This window comes from Magallana gigas, chromosome 2 (assembly GCF_963853765.1).
Source record: "Magallana gigas chromosome 2, xbMagGiga1.1, whole genome shotgun sequence".
NCBI classification, from domain to species: Eukaryota; Metazoa; Mollusca; class Bivalvia; order Ostreida; family Ostreidae; genus Magallana; species Magallana gigas.
In genome coordinates, this window is record NC_088854.1 from 53,381,311 (window position 1) to 53,406,601 (window position 25,291).

At 33.3% G+C, this 25,291-nt stretch overlaps 1 protein-coding gene across 1 annotated transcript; it reads right to left on the bottom strand.

The window, feature by feature from the left end:
• Nucleotides 1–11,048: 11,048 nt before the first annotated feature.
• LOC105321010 (neuronal acetylcholine receptor subunit alpha-7) lies at nt 11,049–20,970 on the bottom strand. Its single transcript, XM_011419168.4, has 8 exons — nt 20,800–20,970; nt 16,785–16,942; nt 16,553–16,597; nt 15,184–15,293; nt 14,618–14,848; nt 13,857–14,076; nt 13,557–13,653; nt 11,049–11,899 (listed from the first exon to the last, which is right to left on the bottom strand). Exons 1-8 carry the CDS (start codon nt 20,837–20,839, stop codon nt 11,487–11,489), a joined length of 1,314 nt encoding a protein of 437 aa, XP_011417470.2. The 5' UTR covers nt 20,840–20,970; the 3' UTR covers nt 11,049–11,486.
• Nucleotides 20,971–25,291: the final 4,321 nt, after the last annotated feature.

Consider the following 25,291-nt stretch of genomic DNA (forward strand, 5'->3'; position numbering starts at 1 on the left):
TAAATGCTTTCTTTGGTGATTCATTAGGGATATGAACGTAGCGACATTGCAGAAAAAATACATCCCGGGTTGGCGGGTTATGTCATTTTTTTCTGCAACGATCGCTACCTTCATAACCCGCATGAATCGTCAAAGAAAGCATTTTATTGTTCATATTAAATCTTTCTTTTTACTAATTCATAAACTGATTATGAAAAGTTAGTAAAGTTCGCTAAATTACTGTTACTGTATAAAAGTACGTTAGCTAAAATAAACATCCAAATCGTCTCCTGTAAGAATTGGAGTCTGACATCAGCGTGATTATTTCGTGCAGTCCGTGATTTTTCTTAGGTCGCTGTAGCAACTATCGTAAACACATGTTTTTTGTGTCGGTAAAGATTTTGGTAACTTAAAGGCTGAATCTTTCGAAATTAATATCGATGGAATGATTATACAATAGACTTAACATATCTGTAAAGCAATCTGTGTGCAATTTTTATAAGCCAATTGCAAGTTATTTGGAGCGTGTGTAAAATTGAAATTCAAATTATGGTATGATAAGTTTTGTTGGCTTTAATGCACAAGTCTTTAACGTGTATGTTTATTTTTTTTAAACAATGTGACTTCATATGTCTATTACATGACGATATCCATTATATTGAAAGCATGCTTTTCAGTGAGGGCATGTATATCGCATAGTAGCGATGCTATATCCCCTTCGCGAGGGGATAATTAAAGGAACTGTTTACACTCACAAATTAATTACATCCAAACCGTATCAGATGCGTATCCAAACCGTTCCTATTTTGAAAAACAAGGTCATCCAAACCTGTTTCGTTGTTCACAATTAATCGACATGAACTGCTTATTTACATAATTTTAACATAAACTTCGTAGAACTTTAAAGATTTTATACACTTTTAAATAGATATGACGATCTTTTTCATGTAAAAGTAGACAATGTAAGCCTTAAATAAAACGAAAACTTATCAAGAAGCAAACGGAACCACCATTTTCACTTTATCCAAACACGTCACTACCGGCGCGGATACACGACAGTGTGTAGGTTTCAACCAATCGATAAACAGGGCATGTCCTGTCAGCTTCTTGTCAGTTTCAGCCGATGTAGCTTTCGACCAATCGATAAACGGGGCATGTAGATTTCAGTCCAGCTGTTTCTATAGAGCTATGAACTAACTATAACTTCCCTAAGAAATAGAGGGAATAATACTTGATAGACTGATATATGTAAATATATGATTATATATTACATTGCTATTGAATTCATAGCTTCTATAATCAAGGAGGTTGCAAGGAACCTAACACATTGGCGGATCCAGAGGGGGGGGGGGGTCCGGGGGTTGGAAACATGACAATTGTCATGTTGTATATTTTATTTGTTAAAAATAAAATATATCGGAAAAGACAATACCCACATGAAACACAAAAGAAAGCCTTTTTTGTTTTGTTTCCAAGAATCGGAAATTCTGTTACAAAACTGAATACCGGCTAAAGGGTTTAACTTTATATGTAAACCATTATGAAAATGCCCAACTTTTCAAAACTTTTCTAAATATGATCGCATCTATACTAGTGCCGGTGTAACGAAGAATTTTGACCCGGGTTGAAAATTGACCAGGGGGTCATTTTTACACGTTGAATATTGAGACCAAAGGTGTTGAATAAAGACCCTAATCCGTTGAAAATTGACCCGCATCGTGAAATTTTGATCATGAAATCGGTTCAAAATTCAACAGCAAAGAAGCACAAATTAACGAATCAATATTATAACTTGAGTTTATTTAATTAAAAATTATCAATTTTTATATATTTATTCTTTAGATTTACATGTTTCAACCGGGGGGGGGGGGGGGGGGGGGGGGTTGGGTTAAAATGAGACTTACATAAATATTTTTTGAATTTACATAGTATCCCTTTAAATATGTACATGTAATAACTATTTTATTCATAATAAACTTTTAGCGTATAATTGCTGTTTTGTGTGGTATCTATATATTTTTAAAGAAATATATGTTTTTTAATAGTATTAGTATACATGGTTACACGTTAAAATATTCAATTCAGTAAAACTCCTTTCTTTAATTTGCTGGAGAAGTGTACAAATATAAATAATTTTAAAAAATTACAATACGTCATATTTTTTAATTTTGGTTTTACGTTCACCCAGTAAATTGAAACTTTGATATTGTTCATTGTAAATTTTCTGAGTGGGTGTAAATAAAAAAAATTACAGTATGTCATATTGAGATTTTTGTGTTTGCACCCACTCAGTTTGTTAAAACTGTGACTATCTGGATTTTGTATTCACACCCATCCAGCCAATAACAGTTTACAAAATGATGATATGCTAACATGATTGTACTCTTTCATGAACAATGCTGTACTAACTATATCTGGAAAGCCGATTTTTGGTGTTTTATTTGTTCCGTTAGAATAACTTCTGATGTAACTAAATATCATCAAATCGCTATTTTTTCTAGGCATTAACAATTCTGCTTCATCTGTAGCAAGTTAGCAACCTAATTTTTGTACAGGATGACAATAGAATTTTGCTTTAAAGTTTCTAAATTGCTTTGATCACAAAAATTTATCATAAATTTACTAACAGTAATTGTTTTCCTCAATAAATTGGTAAATTGCATTTTTTGAATAGAAATAAGTAGTAGAAGATCATACAGCAGCGTTGGAGTAGATGATTGACCTTCATATCAGAGCCACCTACATTATTAATTTAATCTAAACGTGTTAAATGTGTATATTATGTGTATATAAGACATGAGGTACTTGAATATTAAATAATTATCTGAATATTTTGCACATATGATTGTATGACATATTGTTGGTAGACATGTTTACTCACACCTACATTAACAAACCTATCATCTTCATTTATACCTGCAGAGATACAAACATAAGAATGAGATTTTCGTGATCCAGTCCATTTGAAAAGAACAGTAAATAAAAGGGAATTGTATATTAAGTAAATATACAGGTATAATACTTAAATAGGTTTAAACAGTGTACCTTAAGAGAATCAAAAAACGCTTCGGAGATCTAATATATATAAGTATAAACATTGGAAACAATTTTACAAATTTATCTATATGAAAAATCAGAACTACCATAAAGTATATAGTTCATATAAAATTGTACACTAATGTCAATAAGTTGTTTAAAAAGTTCGTCTCTTTGTTGAGTGTATCTTGGATATCCAGGGGAAAAATCACATTTCCTTCAGATTCAGACCCACAGTATAAACATCGACTCACGTCAGATAAAAAAAATCCTTAAATAAGTAAGCTTTACTAGCTTTATTCCGTAATTGACGTAAAATAATATTTCCTATTGTCTTAACTGAAAGGTTTGTAAGCTCTAGGTATATTTTGTTTTTTTAAGTTTTGACTTAAAAGAAAGATAAAGTTGATGACATTTTCTTTTCTGCATGAAGATTATTCCATAATTTGCATGTAGACGGAGCAAAGCTTTTGTAATAAGTATATAGTGGTAGATAGTAAAAAAGCTAATTCGATCTATGATTATATGCATGTTCAGTAAGAAAATATGATTGAATTCAATCTAACATATCTAGTGGTGCTAAACCATTTATATTTTTGTAGAATATAATTAGTTTATGGTTATCCCGTCGAGATTGCAAGGTTTCCAAATTAAGCTCACTATATAAAATTATTCTAGAAGAATTAACTCTGATCCCTGTCACTGTCCTGGTTGCTTCAATTTGTACATGTTTAAGCAATTCGGATTTTTCTTTGATGCAGCTGCTCCAAACAACATATCTATCAGTTGTATACTTTTCGCATACCTTTTCATGTATATACCATTAATATAATTAGATCAACCAATCTCCGACTCTATATTTAGATGCAAACCTACTTTTTTTTTAAATTGATAACAGTTTTGCTGTAGAGGGTATATGTTTTTAGTTTTGAGAAAATACATTACGTCAGTTGCCTGTGTTTTGTAATTTACAAGTAAATAATAGAATGGAAAACTCAAAATAATAGAAATTGCATTTTTTAAGAAGAACTATGACTGTATATGCAGAAAATTGGATAGTGCTTCAATAAAGTTAATTAGACAAGTTTATGAAAAATTATTTTTAAGTCTTAAAAAATTAAAAAACATGTGTAAATATGTATATGATGTATATATACGTATAAAAAACCCCAGTATATATGAAAAAGGATAAAAATATGACAACCATTCATTTATTATTTTGTCAGTGAAATATTCTGACTTCTTCAAATTAAGCATAGGTATCTGATATTATTTCCTTTTGTCTTGATATAAATATATATATACCCTTTACCCAATAAAGCAGTATAGAGGTTATGTATTTTCAATTATTAGTAAAAAATACAACGTCAGGTGCCTGTCGAATAGAGCTCTGTTGAATTGCCTTAAAAGTGACGATAACGGGCAATATGTTTTATCAGAGATTATGACAAGTTTAAACTTTAAATTCTGTCACATGAGGGAATGAAAACCATGTAATCTATGTAAAAAAGTATTCTAGCCCTACTCGCCTGCTCCATTCCGAAGCAAACGGTCATCTTCTTAGCTTTATTTACATAGTACAATGTATTGTAATAATAAATGGATATCATATTTTTTAAATGATTAATTGGACATATCAGCCTAAAAGAAATTAGCCACGTCCGCATATGTATCGGACAGTATGTACATTTTAAAACTGAAACTTTCAAATATGTGCATGATTGTACATTTAAACCGTGTAGATTAAGTTCCAGTTCAGATCAAAACTCTGAGGTTTGGGTCAATTCTCAACAGGATCAATTTTCAACGGGTCGAGGTCATCAGAGTTTAGAAAAATCTTTTTCATACCGTTGAAAAATGACCCCGGGTATAAATTTCACGATTCTGGTCTCAATTTTCAACGTTGAAAAATGACCTGCCGGGTCAATATTCAACGTTGAAAAATGACCCCTGGGTCAATTTTCAACCCGGGTCAATATTCTTCGTTACAGCGGATGATGTAACGCACCCATTACAGAGGTCACATCAAGTTCCCTGGGACGACAATTGCTTTTACCACAGTATTACACACGTACCATTTATTCAGCAGATAAATTATCCCCTCTCTTTTGTCATATCCTATCATTTAGACCTTTATTTAAGAAGGCAATCGATAGAAATCAAAATCGATTAATATAGTTCAGAATTTAAAAACATCAAAGACATAAAAAAAATTAGCAAAATATCCATTTTTATAATAGTTTGTCGTAATTAGTTTGAGTTATTTTTGTTTCTTAGTGTTTCTTTTCTATCAAGCATGGACGCACTTTCTCATTGCTGGAGACTTGGGTTTCTTGAGGCTAGATACATGTATTATGCAAAATCTTCATTACCTAAACCATAACGGCAAAACGCTCAATAATGCAGTGCACTCTGCTGTTGAAATAGATAGTGATGAGATAAATGTTTATTAAATACAATTGTATACGCACTGAAAACGTTCAAAAAGTCCTTGTTTATTGATAAATAATGAATTTTGTACATATTGGTTTTCATCAAATGGACCCCCCCCCCCCTTTTCCAAATTGCTGGATCCGCCTCTGTAACATCATGCAAACTGAACCCGGAACTACCCTTTGATTGAAGTCCTACTTTTACTAACTAAAGGAAATACATGACGGTAAAATGTAGAGCAGAGATCAACTGTTTTAATGCCCCATGACCTGATACTGTGGAATCATTAGATTTCGTGGTGGCTCAATTTTCGTGGAATTCGTGGCTACCTCTCATCTCATCAAGTCATAGTCCTTTTGTATGTATACGAAAATACACGAAATTACGTCCCCTCGAACCTGTAAAATATAAGCAATCCGCGAAAATTGGCCCACACGAATTTTAATGATTCCACAGTACCTTTTAAGCGCAATTCATTGCTACGTCATTGAAACGTGTATGCAAGCGTAAGAAACGTTTAATTAGGCAAATAGGATTATAACAATGAAATATTGAATAATTTAATGCAACAACCATCCCGAGAATGATGGCCACCCATTCCTATCGGCGTGTACATTGCCATCTCCAGCATAAAGGGAGTTAACCCGCACAAACACGACATCTCCTTTAGCGAGGTGTGCAACTGCAAGACCACTCACGGAGCCATCATCACCCTGTTTTGCGCGAAGAAAGGTAGCACCGAGTTGATCATTATTTAGCATCAGCTCGGTAGAATGTTCGGCCGAATACATTCGAATGACCCAGTTGACGACATAGATTCCTTCTTTTGGTGAAGTGAAGATTCCTGTTACCCCATTATAACCATTTCCGACATTTGTGCGTACTTTGTCAAAAATCAAAGTATGGTGCGCACTGGGGCTGTTTTCTATGACCGACATCTGGGCGTAAAAAGCAACGATCCCATCAAAAGAAGGAGCATTTCTAGGAATAATCGAGGCCAATAACCGTTCTGTGAAATAAAAACACGTTTGATTAGATCATGTGAAACATTTGTTTTTTTATGTGTGAAAATTTATTCCAATTCAATTAGTTGCCGATTTTACAAATGGTATAAAGAAATTTCAAACAGTGAATCATTTTCAGGATGGTAATCTATTAATTCAATAAAGAAATATATGAGACTGCCATTTCTTAAGTAGAAATATAGTATTTGGGTAAATTGGTAGGCGAATCATATACATGTACAGTGTGATATGGCATATTATTGCTCACCTTTTCGTGTTATCTTCTTATCGTCTTTAATGACGGGAGTACGGTTTGACGAATTTGTGTTAGTTCTAATTATAGCTTCATTAGACACGGCACTAGATTTGGTCTCAACGTCTTTGAGTCTGCTTTCACATTGTTTGCAGAAATTGTCTTTAAACTTTACAACATTTTCAAGTTCATCCATTCGTTTTTCTTGTCGAATAAGGCGTTCCAGAAGCTCGTTTAATAGATCATCTCGCCGTTTTACGTCATTTTGTAAGGTTTGAAGCTTTGTGGATAACTGAACATTCTGTTTAACAAGAGCTTTAAACTCTAAATCACTAAACTCTGAATCAGCAGTTGAGAGTTTTAAGAAAAGAAACCAAAAGAATATTCCGAGAAGTCCTCCCATGTTCATTCTACAGACCATCTTCTTATGACTCTACTATCTTTTATCTTATGGTATCATTCTGTAGAAAAATGCGTTGGCGAGGTACGTAGCAAAAGTATATAAGGTCACCCATTGGTAACGTAGATTAGTTTTTAATTAGACTTTTTTTATTAATGAGAGTTTGAGATTTAAAACGTGTACGGGTACGCGTACGTGTGTTTGACTATATTTTTGTTGAGTTTTTGTTGAATATTAACGATGAAAAGAATTAAGAACGCCAAACTTTTATAGACTGATGGTCATGATGTGTGAAAAAAACCCAACCCACCATCTTCTGCGACTGGCTTCATTGCTACAAAGTAGTGGACAATACTGATACCAGTACACTTCCTTTCGCATATCGCACCATTTTTGGTTCAAGATGGAAGAAAATTGATTCACCTTCTTTATTTAGACTAACAGTCAGTCCCTCCTATAAGTCAAAACTACGATGTCTTTAATTCTAAATATCTTTCTGATTTCAATTTAAGTTTGTATATTATATAAACATGATAACCATCAGATTCTATTTGTTATTTCATATATTATTGTTTTTAACAAAAGGTTTATATATTCGAATTTATTATTAGATATATGAAAGTGTTCAAGAATATTTGTATATTTCTATTAAAACATGTGTATTCTTACGTTGTTTTTTCACTTGCACTGTATTTCTTCTTCACTGAGGAATAACGTTTATCTCAACGAGGCCGAGTGTAAATATTTCTACACTAGATATTTTGATGAGTATTCTTGCATGTACTTTTACTTTTATATCAATTATATTTTTAAATCAAAAATTAATTTATTTACCACCCAAATTTTCTAGGGAGTCGTCTCGAAACTTATAGTAAGTTTTATTATGAGGCCCTTCGAAAATTTGTTGTAATATGTGCAGAATTTCTCATATTTTCCCCTATTTTGTTTGTTATTTTTGTCATAGAGATTTTTTTAAATTAGAGTATATGAAAACTATTGTAAAAAGTCACCAACTTGTGAAATTTAAAAAATATAGACCTCCTGGTTCGGTCCAATAATTTTATCAAATTTGACTTTATTGTCAATAATGTGGCCTATTCTGGAATATTGCAGTACATGTATATATTGACTTCGTTTTTAGCAAAATAAAACTTAAATACTAACATGTTTTCTCCGATGCACTGTCAATAAATACTTCTTGAAAAAAATCCATTAAAGCCTCGAATGAATGAGCGATTCATATTCTTTTCTTTGGCATTGTGAATATGTTTACAATATCGAAACGATGATGCGTGAATGAAATTTAAGCATTTTACCCTATCAAATTTATAATCACAATTTCTCAACCCATTAACGTTATATATTATATCAATTTTGTTTAAATACACAATATGAAAGAAAATTTAAACGTTGCACCTATTGCTAAAGATGCATGAAAGAAAGATGCGCAAAGTCATGCGCATTCTAACTGTACTCTGCCTCGTTATGTGGCAGGTCAAGGAATGTGATGCTATTTTAAGAGATTATTTATGCTAGTACAAAGGAGAAGGTAAAATGTCCCTATGACAGTCATGCTCGATTTTTGATCGATGTTATTTAATAAATTTGTTTCTACTTAACCCTGCTTAAGTTCAAGTCTCATCAAACTTTTCATAATTCAACAATTGTTGTATTTTTAATTTTTACTTTTAATACTATACACGCTATAATTTGCGTTTATTTTGAATGAAAACGCATTTTTGGTTTACTTTTAAATAGTTACCCTTATTCTGTAAATTACAGTAATGAATTCCATTGAGACACAGAATTTAAATGCCTTTTCATGAATGTTGATGAAGGAAGAGCGAAACCTACATCATTGTGTATGTCCACAGGAAATCACTTGGCAGTTATTGTTTGCTAACTCTGTCTCGATTTTGTATGTTGATTTGAGACCTATTTATGAATGTACATGTGATACGGATGTCATTCACGAGACCATTTAAATACGATAACACTCACAGGACTAAAAGTAGCCCTTAGAGGAAACACAGACGTTCAAGGTACTCGTATACTGGAACAATTCATGCTTTACTGAAATAAAAAGTATATTCTTTTCATCATGAAATATAACAATTATAAAGGTGTTGACCCATCTCCCATTTTTGTATGATAGTCTCAAATTAGATTTCGATATCACGTGATAAATTAATATTCAAAAGGATGCAGTACTTTCAATACTTTCCTGTCAGAATTATAAATATTATTGTTTTTAAAATTTTGATATTTCTTCTGTTACGCAATCGAACTTATTATTGATATTTAAAGCATAAAAGTAACTTTTGAAAGTAATCAACACATGCACCCCCCACCCCTCCCTCCCCGTTATCTAAAATTTACGCAAATTGTAGCAAGTATAGCTTTAATTTGCCTAATGGAAGAGCGTTAACCTAAAAGGATATTGTATTATTTAATGCAACAACCATCCGGAAAATGATGGCTTCTCGTGTGTTTTGGAAAATATATCGTCATCTCCAGCAAGAAGCGAATGCATCCGCACAAATACTACATCTCCTTTCCGACATGTGCAACAGCAAGTCCGCTTACTGAGATGTCGTCATCCTGTTTTGCACGAAGAAATGTAACACTAAGTTAATCATTATTTAGCATCAGTTAGGTAGCATGTGCGGCCGACACCAGTCGAATCACCCAGTCGAGGACACTGATGCCGTCTGTTGGAGCAGTAAAGATTCCTATTACTCCATTATAGCCATTTCCGACATTTGTGCGTTTTTTAAAAAAAATCAAAGTATGATGCGCACTGGGGCTGAGCTCGGCGCTCGACATCTGGACGTAAAAAGCAACAATCCCATCAAAAAAGTATTATTAGTAACAAAAGAGGCCAATAATCGATCAGTGAAATAAAAACAATTTTGATTAGATGCTGTAAAACATTGGGTTTTTGCGTGAACGTTTATTTCAACTCAAATGATTGCCGACGTTACAGTTTATATTGCCGGATAATAATCAAGCAATTTAATAACAGATAAGACCGTCATTTCTTTAGTATAAAGATAGCATTTGTGTTAATAAGCAGACCAATCACATACATGTAAAGTGGAATATGACCTGACAATTTCATAACATCACTCACCTTTTCGACCTATCTTCTTATCGTCTTTAATGACGGGAGTACGGTTTATAGCTTCATTAGACACGGCACTACGTTTGATCACCAAGTCTTTGAGTCTGCTTTTATAATGCTTGCATAAATTGTCTTTGAGTTAAAAAGCATTTTCAAGTTCATCCATCTGTTTTCTTGACGAATGCGTTCTAGAAACTCGTTTATTAGGTCATCTCGGCGTTTTACGTCATTTTGTAAGGTTTGAAGCTTTGTGGATAACTGAACATTCTGTTTAAAAAGAAAATTCCGAATCATCAATTGAAAATTTTAAGAAAACAAACGAAAAGAAGTTTTCTAGAAATCCAGCCATGTTTATTCTGCAGACCATTGTTCTTATCATTGTTCATGTAGTCCAGTACTATCTTTTATCTTATGGTATCATCCCAAAAAATTCGTTGGCGAGGTACATAGCAAACGTAAGTTAGGTCCCGCATTGATAACGCAAATTAGTTTTTAATCAGAGATTATTTAATTATTCTTATTCATTCTTATTTTACTTTTGACAAATGTAGTTTTAAGCCAATACCGGTACTATAAACACTATTTCCCTGAAATATGAACTTTACTAAGATGAAAGAAATATATTCATTTATTATCTTCCTATCGTCTTGTAAATTACCATTTTCCTAGACACATATTTTCATAATAAAATCAGCCTTACTGGCCCTCACAACCTCAGATCATTACTCTCCCATAAGAGAGTGAATATATAAAATTTTGATAGTACAAGTTTTAAACCTTTGCAATTATATACAACTGTCCAAAAATTAACAAAAGGAACAGGATTTGGCTTTTATTGTTGTGATGTAAACACATATATTAAATTACCATTTAACATCGTCAACAGTAGTATTTAATGCTGTTCTCACTTAAAATGAAAGAGGTTATTTTTTTTTTATATATAAGCATCCTTTCTGTGAAACAACTGTCTCATGGGCTATAAACTTAGGTCACTTAAGTCTTACTTAAAAGGAATAAATAGTTCGGTATTACCACGTGTCATTAGAAAGTGATATGAAAGTAAATGTGAGTTCGTCTTAGTTCTATGGTCAAATGATCCTTGTTCAATTAAGTACAAGTTTTATTTCATATTCTTTACTTTAATTTTAAATGATATGGGAATATAGATGAATGTTTATTTTTTTCTGACAGGACACGATTGTAATAATCACACCATGGTTTTTCAGTTTAAGGTAGCTGCCCCCGTCTAAGTGTTGATTACGACTGATTCACTGCCCCTCCTACAGACAACGCCACCATAAATGTGGTGGATGAAATGGTCGTAATGATAACCATGACAACAAGAAAAAAGTGATCCATGAGCGTGGCCACGTGTGTCCATTTTAATTCGTCTACTGGCTCTAATTCTGGGTTTGGTTCATTTTTCTCGCCATCATAATTCATGACCACGAGCTCGTCCTTAGGGTCTATGGGATTGACGGATTTCTTTCCCTTTTTACATCGACAAGAACATCCGTTCAAGCACGAACACGGCACTAGAATATTGTCGTGGATGCGCTTCCATACATCTGTGACTGGAGTATCCGGGTCCCTGAAGTTAATCCTAATGACGAGAACGGTAAGTAAACAACACACAACTCCAAGACACAACGTCACAGCCAGGTAGACAGCTGAAAGAATTACATGCATGTTGAATGTAGTTGTTTTAATATATACAAAATATTGAAAATTATTTTTCAGTAAAAGTGAAAATGTAACTTCTGTAAAATACATGTAGCAGCCGTTCGCAGAAAAGTATTTCGAGTATGTGTCATAAGCATAGGGAAACTTGTTAAACACTCGCAAGCTCATCTTGGCTGAACAGACCTATGATATGATTTTTTGAGTTTTATTACACATGACCTTTTGATGTTATAAATAATTCGATCATTATAATCTATTAAATGTATCGTTAAAACACATTTCATAACATACTTTTCAGTTATCAATCCGTATTTAAGACATCGCATACAGTTTCATAAAATTATTTTGAACATTTATAGAAACCGTGTTGAACACAAAAAAAGGATAAAAAAGTCGAAGTAAATACAAAGTGAAAATTTATTGTAAGGTAGAATTGCTTTTACTTGATTGTTTGAACTCAGATAAAATTGTTATCAAAAAACCCGGACACAATGATTTTTAAATAACGCTAAACACAATATATGAAATAATTCTGTCATGGTAATAGAAACAATTAAAATTGCATGTTTTTTTAAAAAAAACTTGGGAGAGTCTTTTTTAAAAGAACGGCGATAGTTCATTTGCAATTTTTCTACAGTCTGATAAAACAATGAACACTGTTTTTCAAACTTTCCTTCATAAAAATTGTAAATGATGTAAATATTAATAATACAAATTTAAATGCATTTATCTATATTTTTTAAAGATATAAACTTAAGAATGGTTGAGAAGAACAGCGGGTAGCATGACAGAAAGGCAAACCACTTGGTTATATTTACATTCTACTGTGTTTTTCCATTAAATTCTGTGATCTTCAAATGCCTCTAAATGCAACAAGTAGTCAAAGGTCAAAATGACGAGTTTTTGTTATGACGTCACAAACTTTAAACGCTGCAAACTGCAACGTCACAAGCGAAAATCAAAGTTCACGCTTGTGGCTGTTACTGTGGCTCTTCCATTAATATTAACTTACCCTTAGGATAAGATAGGAATTTTAAGGTATGAATCGCATTTGCAGACAAGGCAAGAAGTTAAAAAAATGTAAATATAAGCATTAAATCATGATTTTTTGAAGTATACACTCTCATAACTGCAGCGGTGTGTGCATACAAATTTTCATAACGGGCTAACGCGCGTTATTCAATTTGTATGCACACACCGCTGCAGTTATGAGAGTGTATACTTCAAAAAATCATGATTCAATGCTATAATATACATGGTGGGGCTTACTTTATTAGTCCCCTACCGGTTTTCTGCGTCCGTCAGTCCGTCCGTCCGTCCGTCCGTCTGTCTCTCCCACTTCAGTTTTCCACACTTTTTTTTCTTTATGTGTTGGAGGAATAATATGAAATTTGCTGAACAGCTTCAAAATGTCAAACTACAGATCGAGTTTACACTTTTGTAGCGTGTGGTTGACATATTTTCGAGAAAATTAATTTTTTATATTCCAATTTTTTAATGTTCGGGTTCGATATTCTGCATAACAGTGCATTGTTTTCACAATTTCCACAAACCGGTAGGGGACGTGTATTGCTTATGCAATACTCTCAGAATGCTTGTTTATAATACAAACATTCTATAATCAATGACCTAGCATGTACTCACACAGAATGCTTGTGTTGATCGATGTAGAGGGTATGCTATCGCTCACTAAAGTCAGTAACACTGCCAAAGCCAATAGCACCGTTAGAATAAATCCCACCTAAAACATGATACAAAACGTGTTCGAAAAGTTTGCACATTATCACGTTATAACTCTAGGTAAATGTGATTTTTCTCTACAGATATGATTGTTTCCAAGAAAATTTTGTATCGGTACATGTAAGATCTTGATATTGTAATAGCCTTTTTAAACATAGAGATGTGAGTTTTCAAGAGCAACAATAAATAAATACGTTTACATACCTTTTCACCAGAATCGACTGGAAGTAAGAAGACGAAGATATTCAAATAGGATGTGAGAATAACAGGGAGCAATACGCTGGATATGTAGTAATTTGACTTCCGTTTCATTTTGATGTAAAAGTCTAGTTGCGAAAACTTCTCAACATCTCCGTTTTCCTTTGTCTCTTGTAGTTCTCTTGATTCAATGGACGACGAAAGGATGGTCCACTCTCCGTGTGGTCTGAAAATATTTTCAATAGTTCTTCATTTTTACAATGAATAAATAAGAGCCCACAAGAAAAATAATAAGTTTCAGTTATAGTTTCTCTATTTCATTGTGACATTCCATAGCTTATTTGATACCAGTATCCACATTGGTAATTGTAACGTCATGAAATCTTTTTTTTCGATATTCTTTTTAAAAAAGCAGAATTAAGACTCCTAAAATAACTTTTTATATGAAATAGCTAACCACAATCTTTTTGATGTTGATAATATAACTTTATGATGTTGTTTAAGATTTTTAAATTTCCTAGCAGACGACGGCTGCAGACACATTTTAATACAAAATAATTTATCAGAATCTGTTTCGTTTTTAATTGTCATTGTGCACTTAATCTAAAAACATCCTTTATTCGAAAACCCTACCGAAAGCAGAATAGATGTGCATAACTTAATAACGTCTTTACAAACACTGGTTCCAGGAACAATACGTTTATTTTCCCGAATTCGAAATAATTTTCCAGTCCTCGGACCTTTATCGAGAAGCTATTCATCCTTACTTGATGTCCTCAATGTTCACAGACTCTCTGGTTGCCCGCAAGGAAAGTTCATCAACGGTGTATGCCCAGCTGGTAATCTCTATGACACAGTTCTGTGTGTCAAAGGGGTAATACGTCACATCAACGTTACAGAAAGTGGTGAAAATTCGCGGCAACTTCCACTCTACCACCCCGTCACGTAGAACCTTGAACATGACGTTTGAGTCTTGCAGAATTGACACATCATCTAAACTAAATTAATAAAATGAGATTTTGTTGATTAGAAAGAGTATAGTTTCAAAATCGATTTTTGTCAATACGAGCCACTTGTATTAAACACTTAACAAATTCTTAGATATATGTGCAATTTGTCTATCTTACATTATTACAGTTTACTCTGAAACGTTTAATATACAATAAATGGAAGGTTATTGTGATTTTAAAACGTAAACGTGTAGAACGTAATTGAAATAGATTTACAATGTATAAGCAATTTTACGAAAAATTTTGTTAATACGAAATAGGACTATTTTTTCCTCTTTGAAGTAGCATTTGTTGTGTGTTTGATATTATAAGCAAAAACTAACGAATTGTCGATGAACAACTCTGGTTTCCAAACTTCTGAATCCAGCGTGTACACGTGGCTTACATCTGGGTATGTAGCAGCGTTCCAAGTTAATCGATCATCTTGCCATCCCTATAGAACAGATTTTACATAATCAGTATATTTAGAATTCATCCAACCTCTGATTTTCGTGCAAAAACAGAAAGCTTGACAAATTTAAACAAAACTTATTTTTTTAACATTTTGAAACTTCGGAAGAAGGATTTGAAAGTAAAAACTCCGTGCTTAACTTACGAATCCTCACAATTTTTTTCAACCATTTTCTGCCAACATATCATTTGGAGGTTTTCCTTAAGGATTATTTACTAGAATTTGACAAATCTGTTCCTCTAATGCAAGTTTTGAAGAATAAAGCAAAGTATGGAAATAAATTTTTTGTAATCGAGGTTATGATTCTCACATAGCAAATCTGCACTTGATGGGGGTAGCTATGTAAGAAAGGGAAACTCTTTTATAACAAGAAGAAAGCAGACAGAGGTTTCAACTTATCAGTACTTATCATTTTATAATTTATTACTCTAACAACATCCTGTGAAAAATTATACAAAAATTAGGGTCAAATGAATTTATTTCCGTATGATGACATCAAAATTAGATGTAAGATTGCCAAACCCCTTTTAATTACTGCATTCACAGCACTGGCAGCTTACAAGTCCAAAAAATTACGGATTGCAACTAAAGAATATATGGTGGCTTGTCTTGTCAAAGACCCCTTTTACAGGCTTTTATCTCACCAGCTGTAAAGTTTGTTATAAACAATACAATAGGGAAAAGATGATCTCGGGAAAAGAATAAAAATAACCCTTCTACACCTTTGATACCAGGAGAATAAAAGAACCTGTTGGGGAACATTTCGACATTTACGTTAGTGGTCACAAACTAAAGGGCAGGGCGGAATTGATTACCGACCATTTCCTGTATTATTCGGACATGGGAATAACAATCAAGGTCTAGTTTTGGTTTCGTAGACTGATATATTCAGACACTATGACGTACTTTTGAAGTAGCGAACGGATACAATAAACTTTTATATTTGAGATATTCGTAAACACTGCCAGGGTCATCTCCTTCCCATAAAAATCGTTTTCCTACATGTATGATAATGTTATGTTATCAAATCATTGATTTATTGTTATATCAAACTTATAGACAATCCTAACGATTATGTAAGAAACTCGGACCGGTAATCAAACTATGATGGACAACTTTACTACGGTGTACGACTAACCACTGTTAACTAAACAAAGACTACTTAGATCTATCAGCTTCTTTCCTATTAAACGAATTGTGGTGGGCTATTTATCAATGTTAACCCATTGTGGACTACTTACCACTGTTAACCAACCAGTGGTGGACAAGGTCTGAGTTTTTACGTCCTGGAAAGATAAATAAATACAAGTTTAGTGCCTTGTCATTGAAATAAAGAAAAAAAGTTAAAATTTAAACATCTCTGGGACACTTTTCTCTTTACGAGGCCATATTGTATGATTTAGCGGAAAACACATTGAGCAAGGAAATCTATTTGAAATCGAGTCAGCTGAAGGCAACATAAGATATACTAACCAAGTCGTTGACTGTCAGTAGACTTAGCGAGACATTGACGGTGATCTTCTCTGCCGGACGGACCAGTCTATGATACGAGGCGGTGGAAAGAATGGTTCCACGTATTGTATGGACGTCTGTATGACTCCACGCCCCCAGGGTTGGCCGTAGTATGTTGACTAATGTATACAACACTTCATTTCAAATAAAGTTTCATTGCAAATGCTTAAAATATTGATTATTAAGGTAGTCCTATACTCGGCACTAAATGGGCTCAACCATTAAAAGCTTAGTTTTAAATGATAAATATACGTTCTTGCAATATATATACATAAGAAAATATCTATGTTTACATGCTAGTTTTTTTGTTATCGTCTCTCAGAAAAGTGTACCCCCTTGCCAAAATTATTGATAATGATGAAATGTGCCAGACGTCTGTTTTTCCAAAAAATAATTACCAATTTAGAGGAAATTAAAACTGGATATACAAAATAGAGTATTAACATTTATCTTAACCACATCTCATCAACATTTTTGCGCAAAATGTTCTAACTAAATACACTTTATTCGCCCGATGTATCAAATTAGAATACAGTTTTTTAAATACTTTTTATGGACTCAAACTTAAATTCATGGTGTTTGTTCTATAGAATAACATCTTTAAAAAAGATTCGGTAAAATAAATCATACGTTGACAAATTACTTTTCACGCTATAATATCTAAACCAAGTACACCCTGAAGAAAACTCCATAAAAATCATATTTTGCTACAGTTTTATGCTTAGATATGTCAACAATGTTAGATATCATTTAAACATTAAATGTTTGACGATTGATTAAATTTGAAATAGCTTCTATCTCTTAATACAAACCGGTTTTAGTAAAAGAACAAGAAAAAATTCGGGGGGGGGGGGGGCATCAAAACAAAGAAAATATAAGCATACCCGAGATCCTGGTTTACTTCAACAAAATCGAGTTTCTCAACATTAACCATTTCTATCTCTTACACAATACATACATAACCGTTCTAACTGCTTATTATTGTCATTGTTTACAACAGCGATGTAGAGCAAAATCAATACCGGATATTTAAAACACTATGTTGAAGTAGAACCAATATTGTAAAATCCGTATGATGACGTAGTGCGATACTCAGACTACTTTAAGGTTTTCTGATTTCACCGGAAGACCATTTATTATATTGAACAAAATACTGTGTTCCTGTTATATTATTGAAAGCAAAGTTCCGGCTGTAGGCAAGTAAACGAGAATCTAAATGAGCAAAAGTAAGGCTTCCGCTATATCGATAGTTTCACAGAGAGCCATGTTTTGTCAAATCTATTGTTTTCTTATTAATCATGTGTTTTAAAAACAAAAAAACAAATACAATGTGCATAAAATTCCACTAACAATTAAAATTGGTATTCGGTTGCACATCGAAGAAATTTGAGATTGATTTTATAACGCTTGTTTCTAAATGCAATGCACTGATTTTTTTCTACGAGAGAGAGAGAGAGAGAGAGAGAGAGAGAGAGAGAGAGAGAGAGAGAGAGAGAGAGAGAGAGAGAGAGAGAGAGAGAGCAGTATGCATGATGACACATTAAAAAAACCCGCTTTTTAGTAATTTTATTTTTTCTAGACGCCAACTTTGATTATTGATATCTCGCTAGTTTATCCGAATCTTTTAAAACTTTCAAGAATGATAACATGTCGTGCGATGTTTGCGATATATATGTTACTCGATCAAATCCTTATCCTGTCTTAAGCTTGAATTATTCCCCTTTTGCCCAAATTCAACTAACACACAGTTTGTCAAATGGAAGTAGCTTTATGGTGGCCGGGAAGAATCTTAAAGATCGGGTGGTTTGGAAGTAGATACAATGAAAAAGTAGAAGATACCATCAACTTGTTGTTACAATGAAATTTAAAGGATAGATATAGGTGTTGAAAAATAGGTTTCAAAAGATGCTTAATCTGCTCACGTATTTTCCTTACTATTTTTTCACCTGGTGACAATTTGTAATAGTGAAGTATCTCAGGTGTTCGAGGACAGGACCTCTCTCTCTCTCTCTCTCTCTCTCTCTCTCTCTCTCTCTCTCTCTCTCTCTCTCTATCTCTCTCCCCCCCACCCCCCCCCGATTTATATACCCGGCAGAGTTGACTTTTCTTTAATAGAAATTCCTTTCAAGCCGTGCATATCATTTTCCATTTCAAATATTTAAAAACCAATTCCAACCTGCATATTAAAAGAGGAAAGGTATGTCCCTCCGCTAGGTCACTGTGACGATAATATCCAAGATAATTGATTTAATTTTATCGGTGGGCAAAAAGACTCCTCGGGTTTTATCTTTCATGGGTGTACATTACGTCACTGAAAGATGTTGACTTCCGTCTCATGCAGTTACCTAGTTTGTCTTCGAAAAACTCGTTTGATATGATAACGTTAGCACTTACCAGGTTTACAAAAAACGCCCATTCAGTTTCCAAGCATATAATATTAAGTAGAGGTATATTAACCGCGATAACACCATCCCGTGTTTGTTGGATTTATAAAGCGGATACATGTTTTACAGTCCCAAAATGACAAAGGGGTAGTCATGTAAACAAATAGAAGTGGCATACCTTTCGTCTTTTTATATGCAAGGGCGGGGGAGTGATTTACATTAATCGTAATCAATTTTCCGTTTATTTTTAGATATCATAAATAGAACATGTTGTGTACAGGAGTTTCTTTTAAAAAAGTCATCTAACACGTTTGTTTAAATCGGGGGAGGGGGGATTCTCTCTCAAGCACCTTTGAAGTCTAATTATAAGGAAATAGGTGCTGACCCTTTTTATTTCACAGTTACAGGTTTCGAAATGTTTTGTCAATAACTTGTAATTAGTCAAAATAAAAATGAATCTTACTCCTTCTGACAACGAAAATGAACAACTCTGTGAAATCCTACGTGAAATCTCTTCATAGGACCGATTTCAATGATGTAGATGAGTTATCTAGACAAATTATGCACCGTGTGTAAAGTATTATGAAAAAAAGTATTTAGTTTAATAGATGGCATTTACATGTACCCATCATAATTCACCGAAACAAAATACAGGTAAACGCACATCTATGATATATGTTCAATTAATCTGCAAAACAAAAACTTCTGTCTTTAAACCTGTCGGAGGAGCTATCAGTACAATAGGTGTACTCTTTGGCAGCCGTCCGCCCGCCCGCAATTTTCACAATTTCAATAACCGGATGTTTCCTTCGGAAAACCTGATTAAACCTAAGCTTTAAGAGCTAGGAACCCTAGACTCAGACAACATTATTTTTATCTCATCTCAGTCTAGTTATCATATTAGAAATATCATAACACAAATTTTCGATAGTATATCAATGAACTTTCAAGTATGTACATCACAAGTTGGCTATATTCGGAAGAAAGTGTGTTTCACAAACAAATCATCATGAAACAAACTATTACATTTATCGAAAGTATTTGTCTTTTACAGTTAAGGTCTATGATTTAGAATTGCATCATTGTCAGGTTATCAATTTTGCAATACGTCACGTGTCTGCCACAGCCGCGTCGGATAACCTAATCGTTTCTTTGCAAAGAGCTCGACTTTAGTTAAAATTTCCTTTCCAAAATTTGTTACCTTCGTTTATATAAAAATTAACCAGACTTCGCTATAAGATTGTACATTTATATAACTTGGCATCAGAATTATTAAATTCTTGGGATTTGTTTTTATTTTAAAAATGCACGTGTCTAACAGGCAGGTAGGAACAGTAAGGGGGTCTTAAGTGAGGGGGGGGGGGGGGGGGGGCTAACATCAATCCCGTTATTTTTTCAAGAATTTATTACGGTGATTTATACTTCATATAAAAAACCCTATATTTACTCCAACAAACCCCATCTTTTTCTATGAAATGATCCTTAAAAATTTTAAAAGATTTTACATAATGAATACACGTTTAATTTAAACACAAACCCCATTTATAAAAGAATATTCAATTAATAATAAGTGATTAAAGTGAAATACTTACAGGCAGAATAAAGAAACAGTCCACATAACGTTAGCGCCATTGTGCAAGTTCTTCTAACTTGTATTTGATCATGTTGCTAGCACTGACCCGGTAACATATACTCGTGATCAAAATGTCATGAGTAAGATGTTTATTGATGACCTGTCTGTCTGCACCAAGGCATTTTGTCACCCGAAATCAGCGCAATTTAAATAGAAGTATTCAAATTAAGAAAACCGTTTAACAGAGGGTAAATTAGACAAAACAAAACTAAATATATCCGTAGGCTTTGTTCTTACTCAATCAATTATTTCCTCTGTAAAGAGTTCGATTATATCAACTAAGACACAACTATAGTTAAATTGAGGCCCAAAGACCCATTGCACAGATCAAACATACGTTGCTAATCAAATAGAAACACAGTTTTTAAATGGTTCTTACTGCACAAATACTATGGACAGTTCGTTCCATATCGCCACAACAGTAAAATATCCTGCATATGAACAAAAGACCAAGTAACAAAATCCTCGGTTTAGCTTCACCTTAATAGAGTGTAATTCATTCTTTGGAAAAGTGTTGATAGCGTTAACCCTTTTTTGAAGAATAATTATTATTGCCAATAACAATAATTATAAAAAAAATTACAAAACCTTTAATCAACTTTGTTTTATTTATTGGGTACAGTCGTTTATTGAGTCATGCAAGTCAAACAATTTTGATAAATGAATTGTTGTAACAGTGGGATGTTCTCATCACGATTCATTAATTCCAACCGTATCAAGCAAATATAGTTCTATACAAGTAACCGTTAAAGCTTTTGTTTCCTAGCCTGGGATTGAACACGCTATCTTTGATATCTCAAAACAAACTAATGATGCAGTAAAATCTCAATCAAACATTGTGTGAAAGGCACGTTTTGAGTAATCAATGTTATTCGGAAAAAACCCCTCTCAAAACACTGACATTGTCTAAATTGATCAGATTATTTTAGTAATTGTAACTAAATTGTGATTAAAGGGGCATGGTCACGGATTTATTTTTCCGATTTTATTTTTTTAAATGCTTCAGTGGAACATTTCTAATATTCAACCAAAATTTAAGCGTCAGTCGTGAAGTTATAAGCGTGATACAGAGCTCTTTGTTATGTTATTGTCAAGCTTTTTGTCATGGTTTTGTTTACATTTTGAACGTTGAAAAGAAAATTCCAGATTTAGATCTAAAATGAATGCAATAAACGCAAGAATGTTAAAAACATGAGCTCTGAGACTTGCATATAACTCAACGACTGACACTCAAGTTTTGATTGTTCATAGTAATACATGTACATTACTACATGTAATGCATTGTATAAAATGAAATTTGACCGAAATCGCGATTCCCTTTAATTTGATTTATTTCTTAAAAGTTTGTTCTGATATCTCCTTTATAAAAAAAAGTAGCATATCATTTAAATACTGTAATAAGTAAAATAGTTTAGACGCTGGGAAAACTGCTTCCGCTTGATTTCTTCTTTGTCAATTTGTTAAATCAAACTTTTTTGTATAAAATCAAGTCTTCGAACAATCTGTTGGAATTCCCATGGGTACCAATTGTGCCCCATTGTTAGCAGATCTATTTTTGTATTCTTATGAAGCAGAATTTATTCAAAAACTTGTACGTAAAAGAAATAAATCACTCACTGTGGCCTTAAACTCAACATTCAGGTATATCGACGACGTATTATCCATTAACAATTGTTATTTCCATACTTACGTCGACTCGATACATCCCAGTGAACTTGAAATAAATGATACCACATAGTCTACGTCATCTGTTTCATATTTGGATATTTTATTGGACATGGACATTGATGGTAACCTAACAACAAAACGTTATGATAAACGCGATGACTTCAATTTTACTATAGTCAACTTTCCTTACTTTGGTAGCAATATACCTTCATCACCTGGATATGGTGTTTTTGTCTCTCAGTTGATTCGATACGCAAGGGCATGCTCTTCGTATGAACAGTTTCTAAGACGAAGCAAGCTACTGACAAACAAGTTGATAAATCAGGACTATCAATATTCTCGCTTGAAGTCATCTTTTTGTACGTTCTATGGTCGATACAACGACCTTGTCAGCAAATACCATCTTCCTCTGGGTCGCATGCTGACTGAGGTTTTTCATACAAATTGTTAGACCATAATTATTCACCTAATTGGCTACGGACTTTTCCGATTTTTTCCCCGATTACGACTAAGAGCTCACGGCGGGTGTGACCGTCAGCAGAGGATGCTTACTCCTCCTAGGCACCTGATCCTACTTCTATCTATTTGGAGGTCCATGTTGCTCTGCTTTGAATTTGTATTTCGTTTTATGGATTTTTGAGATAGTTCACGGTTTGTTATTGTCATTTTTTTCTTTTGTATAAAAAATAAAATTTTAAAACTATAACATTACACCAAAATCGCATGATAATTAATGACTTTTTAAATAACAATTGTGCTGCGGTGATTGCAAGGTTATTTGAGTAAAGACCGGATTCTTGCACAAAGTGTTTAAAATTCATAAGGATTCTCAATACATTTAGAATCAACAAAATATCCGATAAAAATCACGTTAATGATTTCCTCAAACACATAAGACAAATTTAATTCGTTTTAACGGATTCAACAATTTGTTAAAACGATTTATTATAATATCTGTTTTCGCAAATTCAAAAATTCATTATATCACATTTAAAAATATTTTGCTTGGACCTAAATAGGCATTCTTACATAATTAAGACTGTTAAGATTGTTAAAGCAACTTGAAAAATAGCCCGTTTACCGACCGCGTTGTACACATTTTATCTTTACTACATAAATCGACTTCAGTTTAAAAATATCTATCTCTATTTCACTAAGCTATGGTATATATTTTATTTTAGTGACATTAATTTGCACCAGTATATTATGACCATTAAACAAGAGGCCCAGGGGCCACATCGCTCACCTTAGCAACAATTGCCTTAATTCTGATCAAATTAGCATTACAGTATCAAAATATCTTGACAACTAAGTACAGTAGATCTTGCTAAAGAAAATTGAAAATAGGATGCCTCTACACAAGTTTAAGCTTTTCTGGCCAAATAGTCCTTAAAAAGAATATTTTTAAAGATTTTCTCTATATATTCCTATGTAAAAATTCATCCCAAATTGTGGCCTCACCATACCACTGGACTTTCATTTTAACAAACTTGAATCTATACGATCTGGAAATGCTTCCACTCAGATTTGGGCTTTCCTGGCCTAATAGTTTTGAGAAGAAGATTTTTAGAGATTTTCTCTCTATATAAAGATGTATCCCCCATTGTGGCCCCTCCCTACCCCCAGGGACCATGATTTGAACAAATTTGAATCTACATTATCTGAGGATGGTTACCCGCCAATTTGAGCTTTCTTGGTCAAATAGTTTTTGAGAAGAAGATTTTTAAGGATTTTCTCTATATATTCCTATGTAAAACTTGATCCCCCAATTGTGGCCCCACCCCACCCCCGGGGACCATGATTTGATCAAACTTGAATCAAACTATCTGAGGATGCTTCCTATCAGATTTGAGCTTTCCTGGCCTAATAGTTTTTGAGAAGAAGAATTTTAAAGATTTTCTCTATATATTCCTATGTAAAACTTGATCCCCCATTGTGGCCCCACCCCACCCCCAGGGACTATGATTTGAACAAACTTGAATTTACACTATCTGAGGATGCTTCCATTTTAATTTGATTTTAATTTTCTTGGCCAAATAGTTTTTAAAAGAAATGTTTTTAAAGATTTTCTCTATAAAACTCCTGTATAAAAATTTATCTCCCAATTGTGGCCCCTCCCTACCCCCGGGGACCATGATTTAAACAAAATTCTGTACATAGAATTGTGAGCAAATCTCTGTATCTTGCTTATAATTCGAAGCTTAACACTCAAATATGGTTAGTAAATAGAAATTGTAAACAATTAAACACAAGAAACATGCACTATAACAAATAAAGAACACAATCTATTTTTTCGAAATGAATCATATATATACATGTATATACCTGCATATTTCCGTCAGCGATATCAAACTCTATTAAACTGAATAAACTCGAGAAAATGCCGAGCATCTCAACAAAACCTTTTGCATTAATCTGCCATTAAGCAAAAGATAATGCCGAATTACCGATAGAATGATTGTATTTCAGTACTTTTTTGATACATCAAATTTTGCTTAATTTGCGCAGGTAAACAGTTAACTGTTTGATTTACCGAAGTCTCTGTTTGATTTGATACGTAAAAATCACGAAATACAGACGATAGTTCCCAGGTTACAAAGCATAAATAATGAAAACGAAACGAAAATCAGAACAAGCTAACACCAACGTCATGTGTGAAAACTGTCAGCGCATTGAAATATTTAGCCTCAATTTACTTCACAAAATCGGCATGAATATATTTTGCATGTTTCAAAAATTTCCCTTCATACGCGAACTGTTGCACAACAAGCAAATTCATCATA

Bases quoted from the DNA above. Each gene is read 5' to 3' on its own strand.
- LOC105321010 (XM_011419168.4), bottom strand. From the start codon at position 20,839: ATGGCGCTAACGTTATGTGGACTGTTTCTTTATTCTGCCT. The intron at 15,294-16,552 runs GTAAGTAGTCCA...TCTGTTCTATAG, and splicing joins CCACTGGTTGGTTAACAGTG to GGATGGCAAGATGATCGATT. The intron at 14,077-14,617 runs GTAAGGATGAAT...AAATATTTTCAG, and splicing joins GTGAACATTGAGGACATCAA to ACCACACGGAGAGTGGACCA.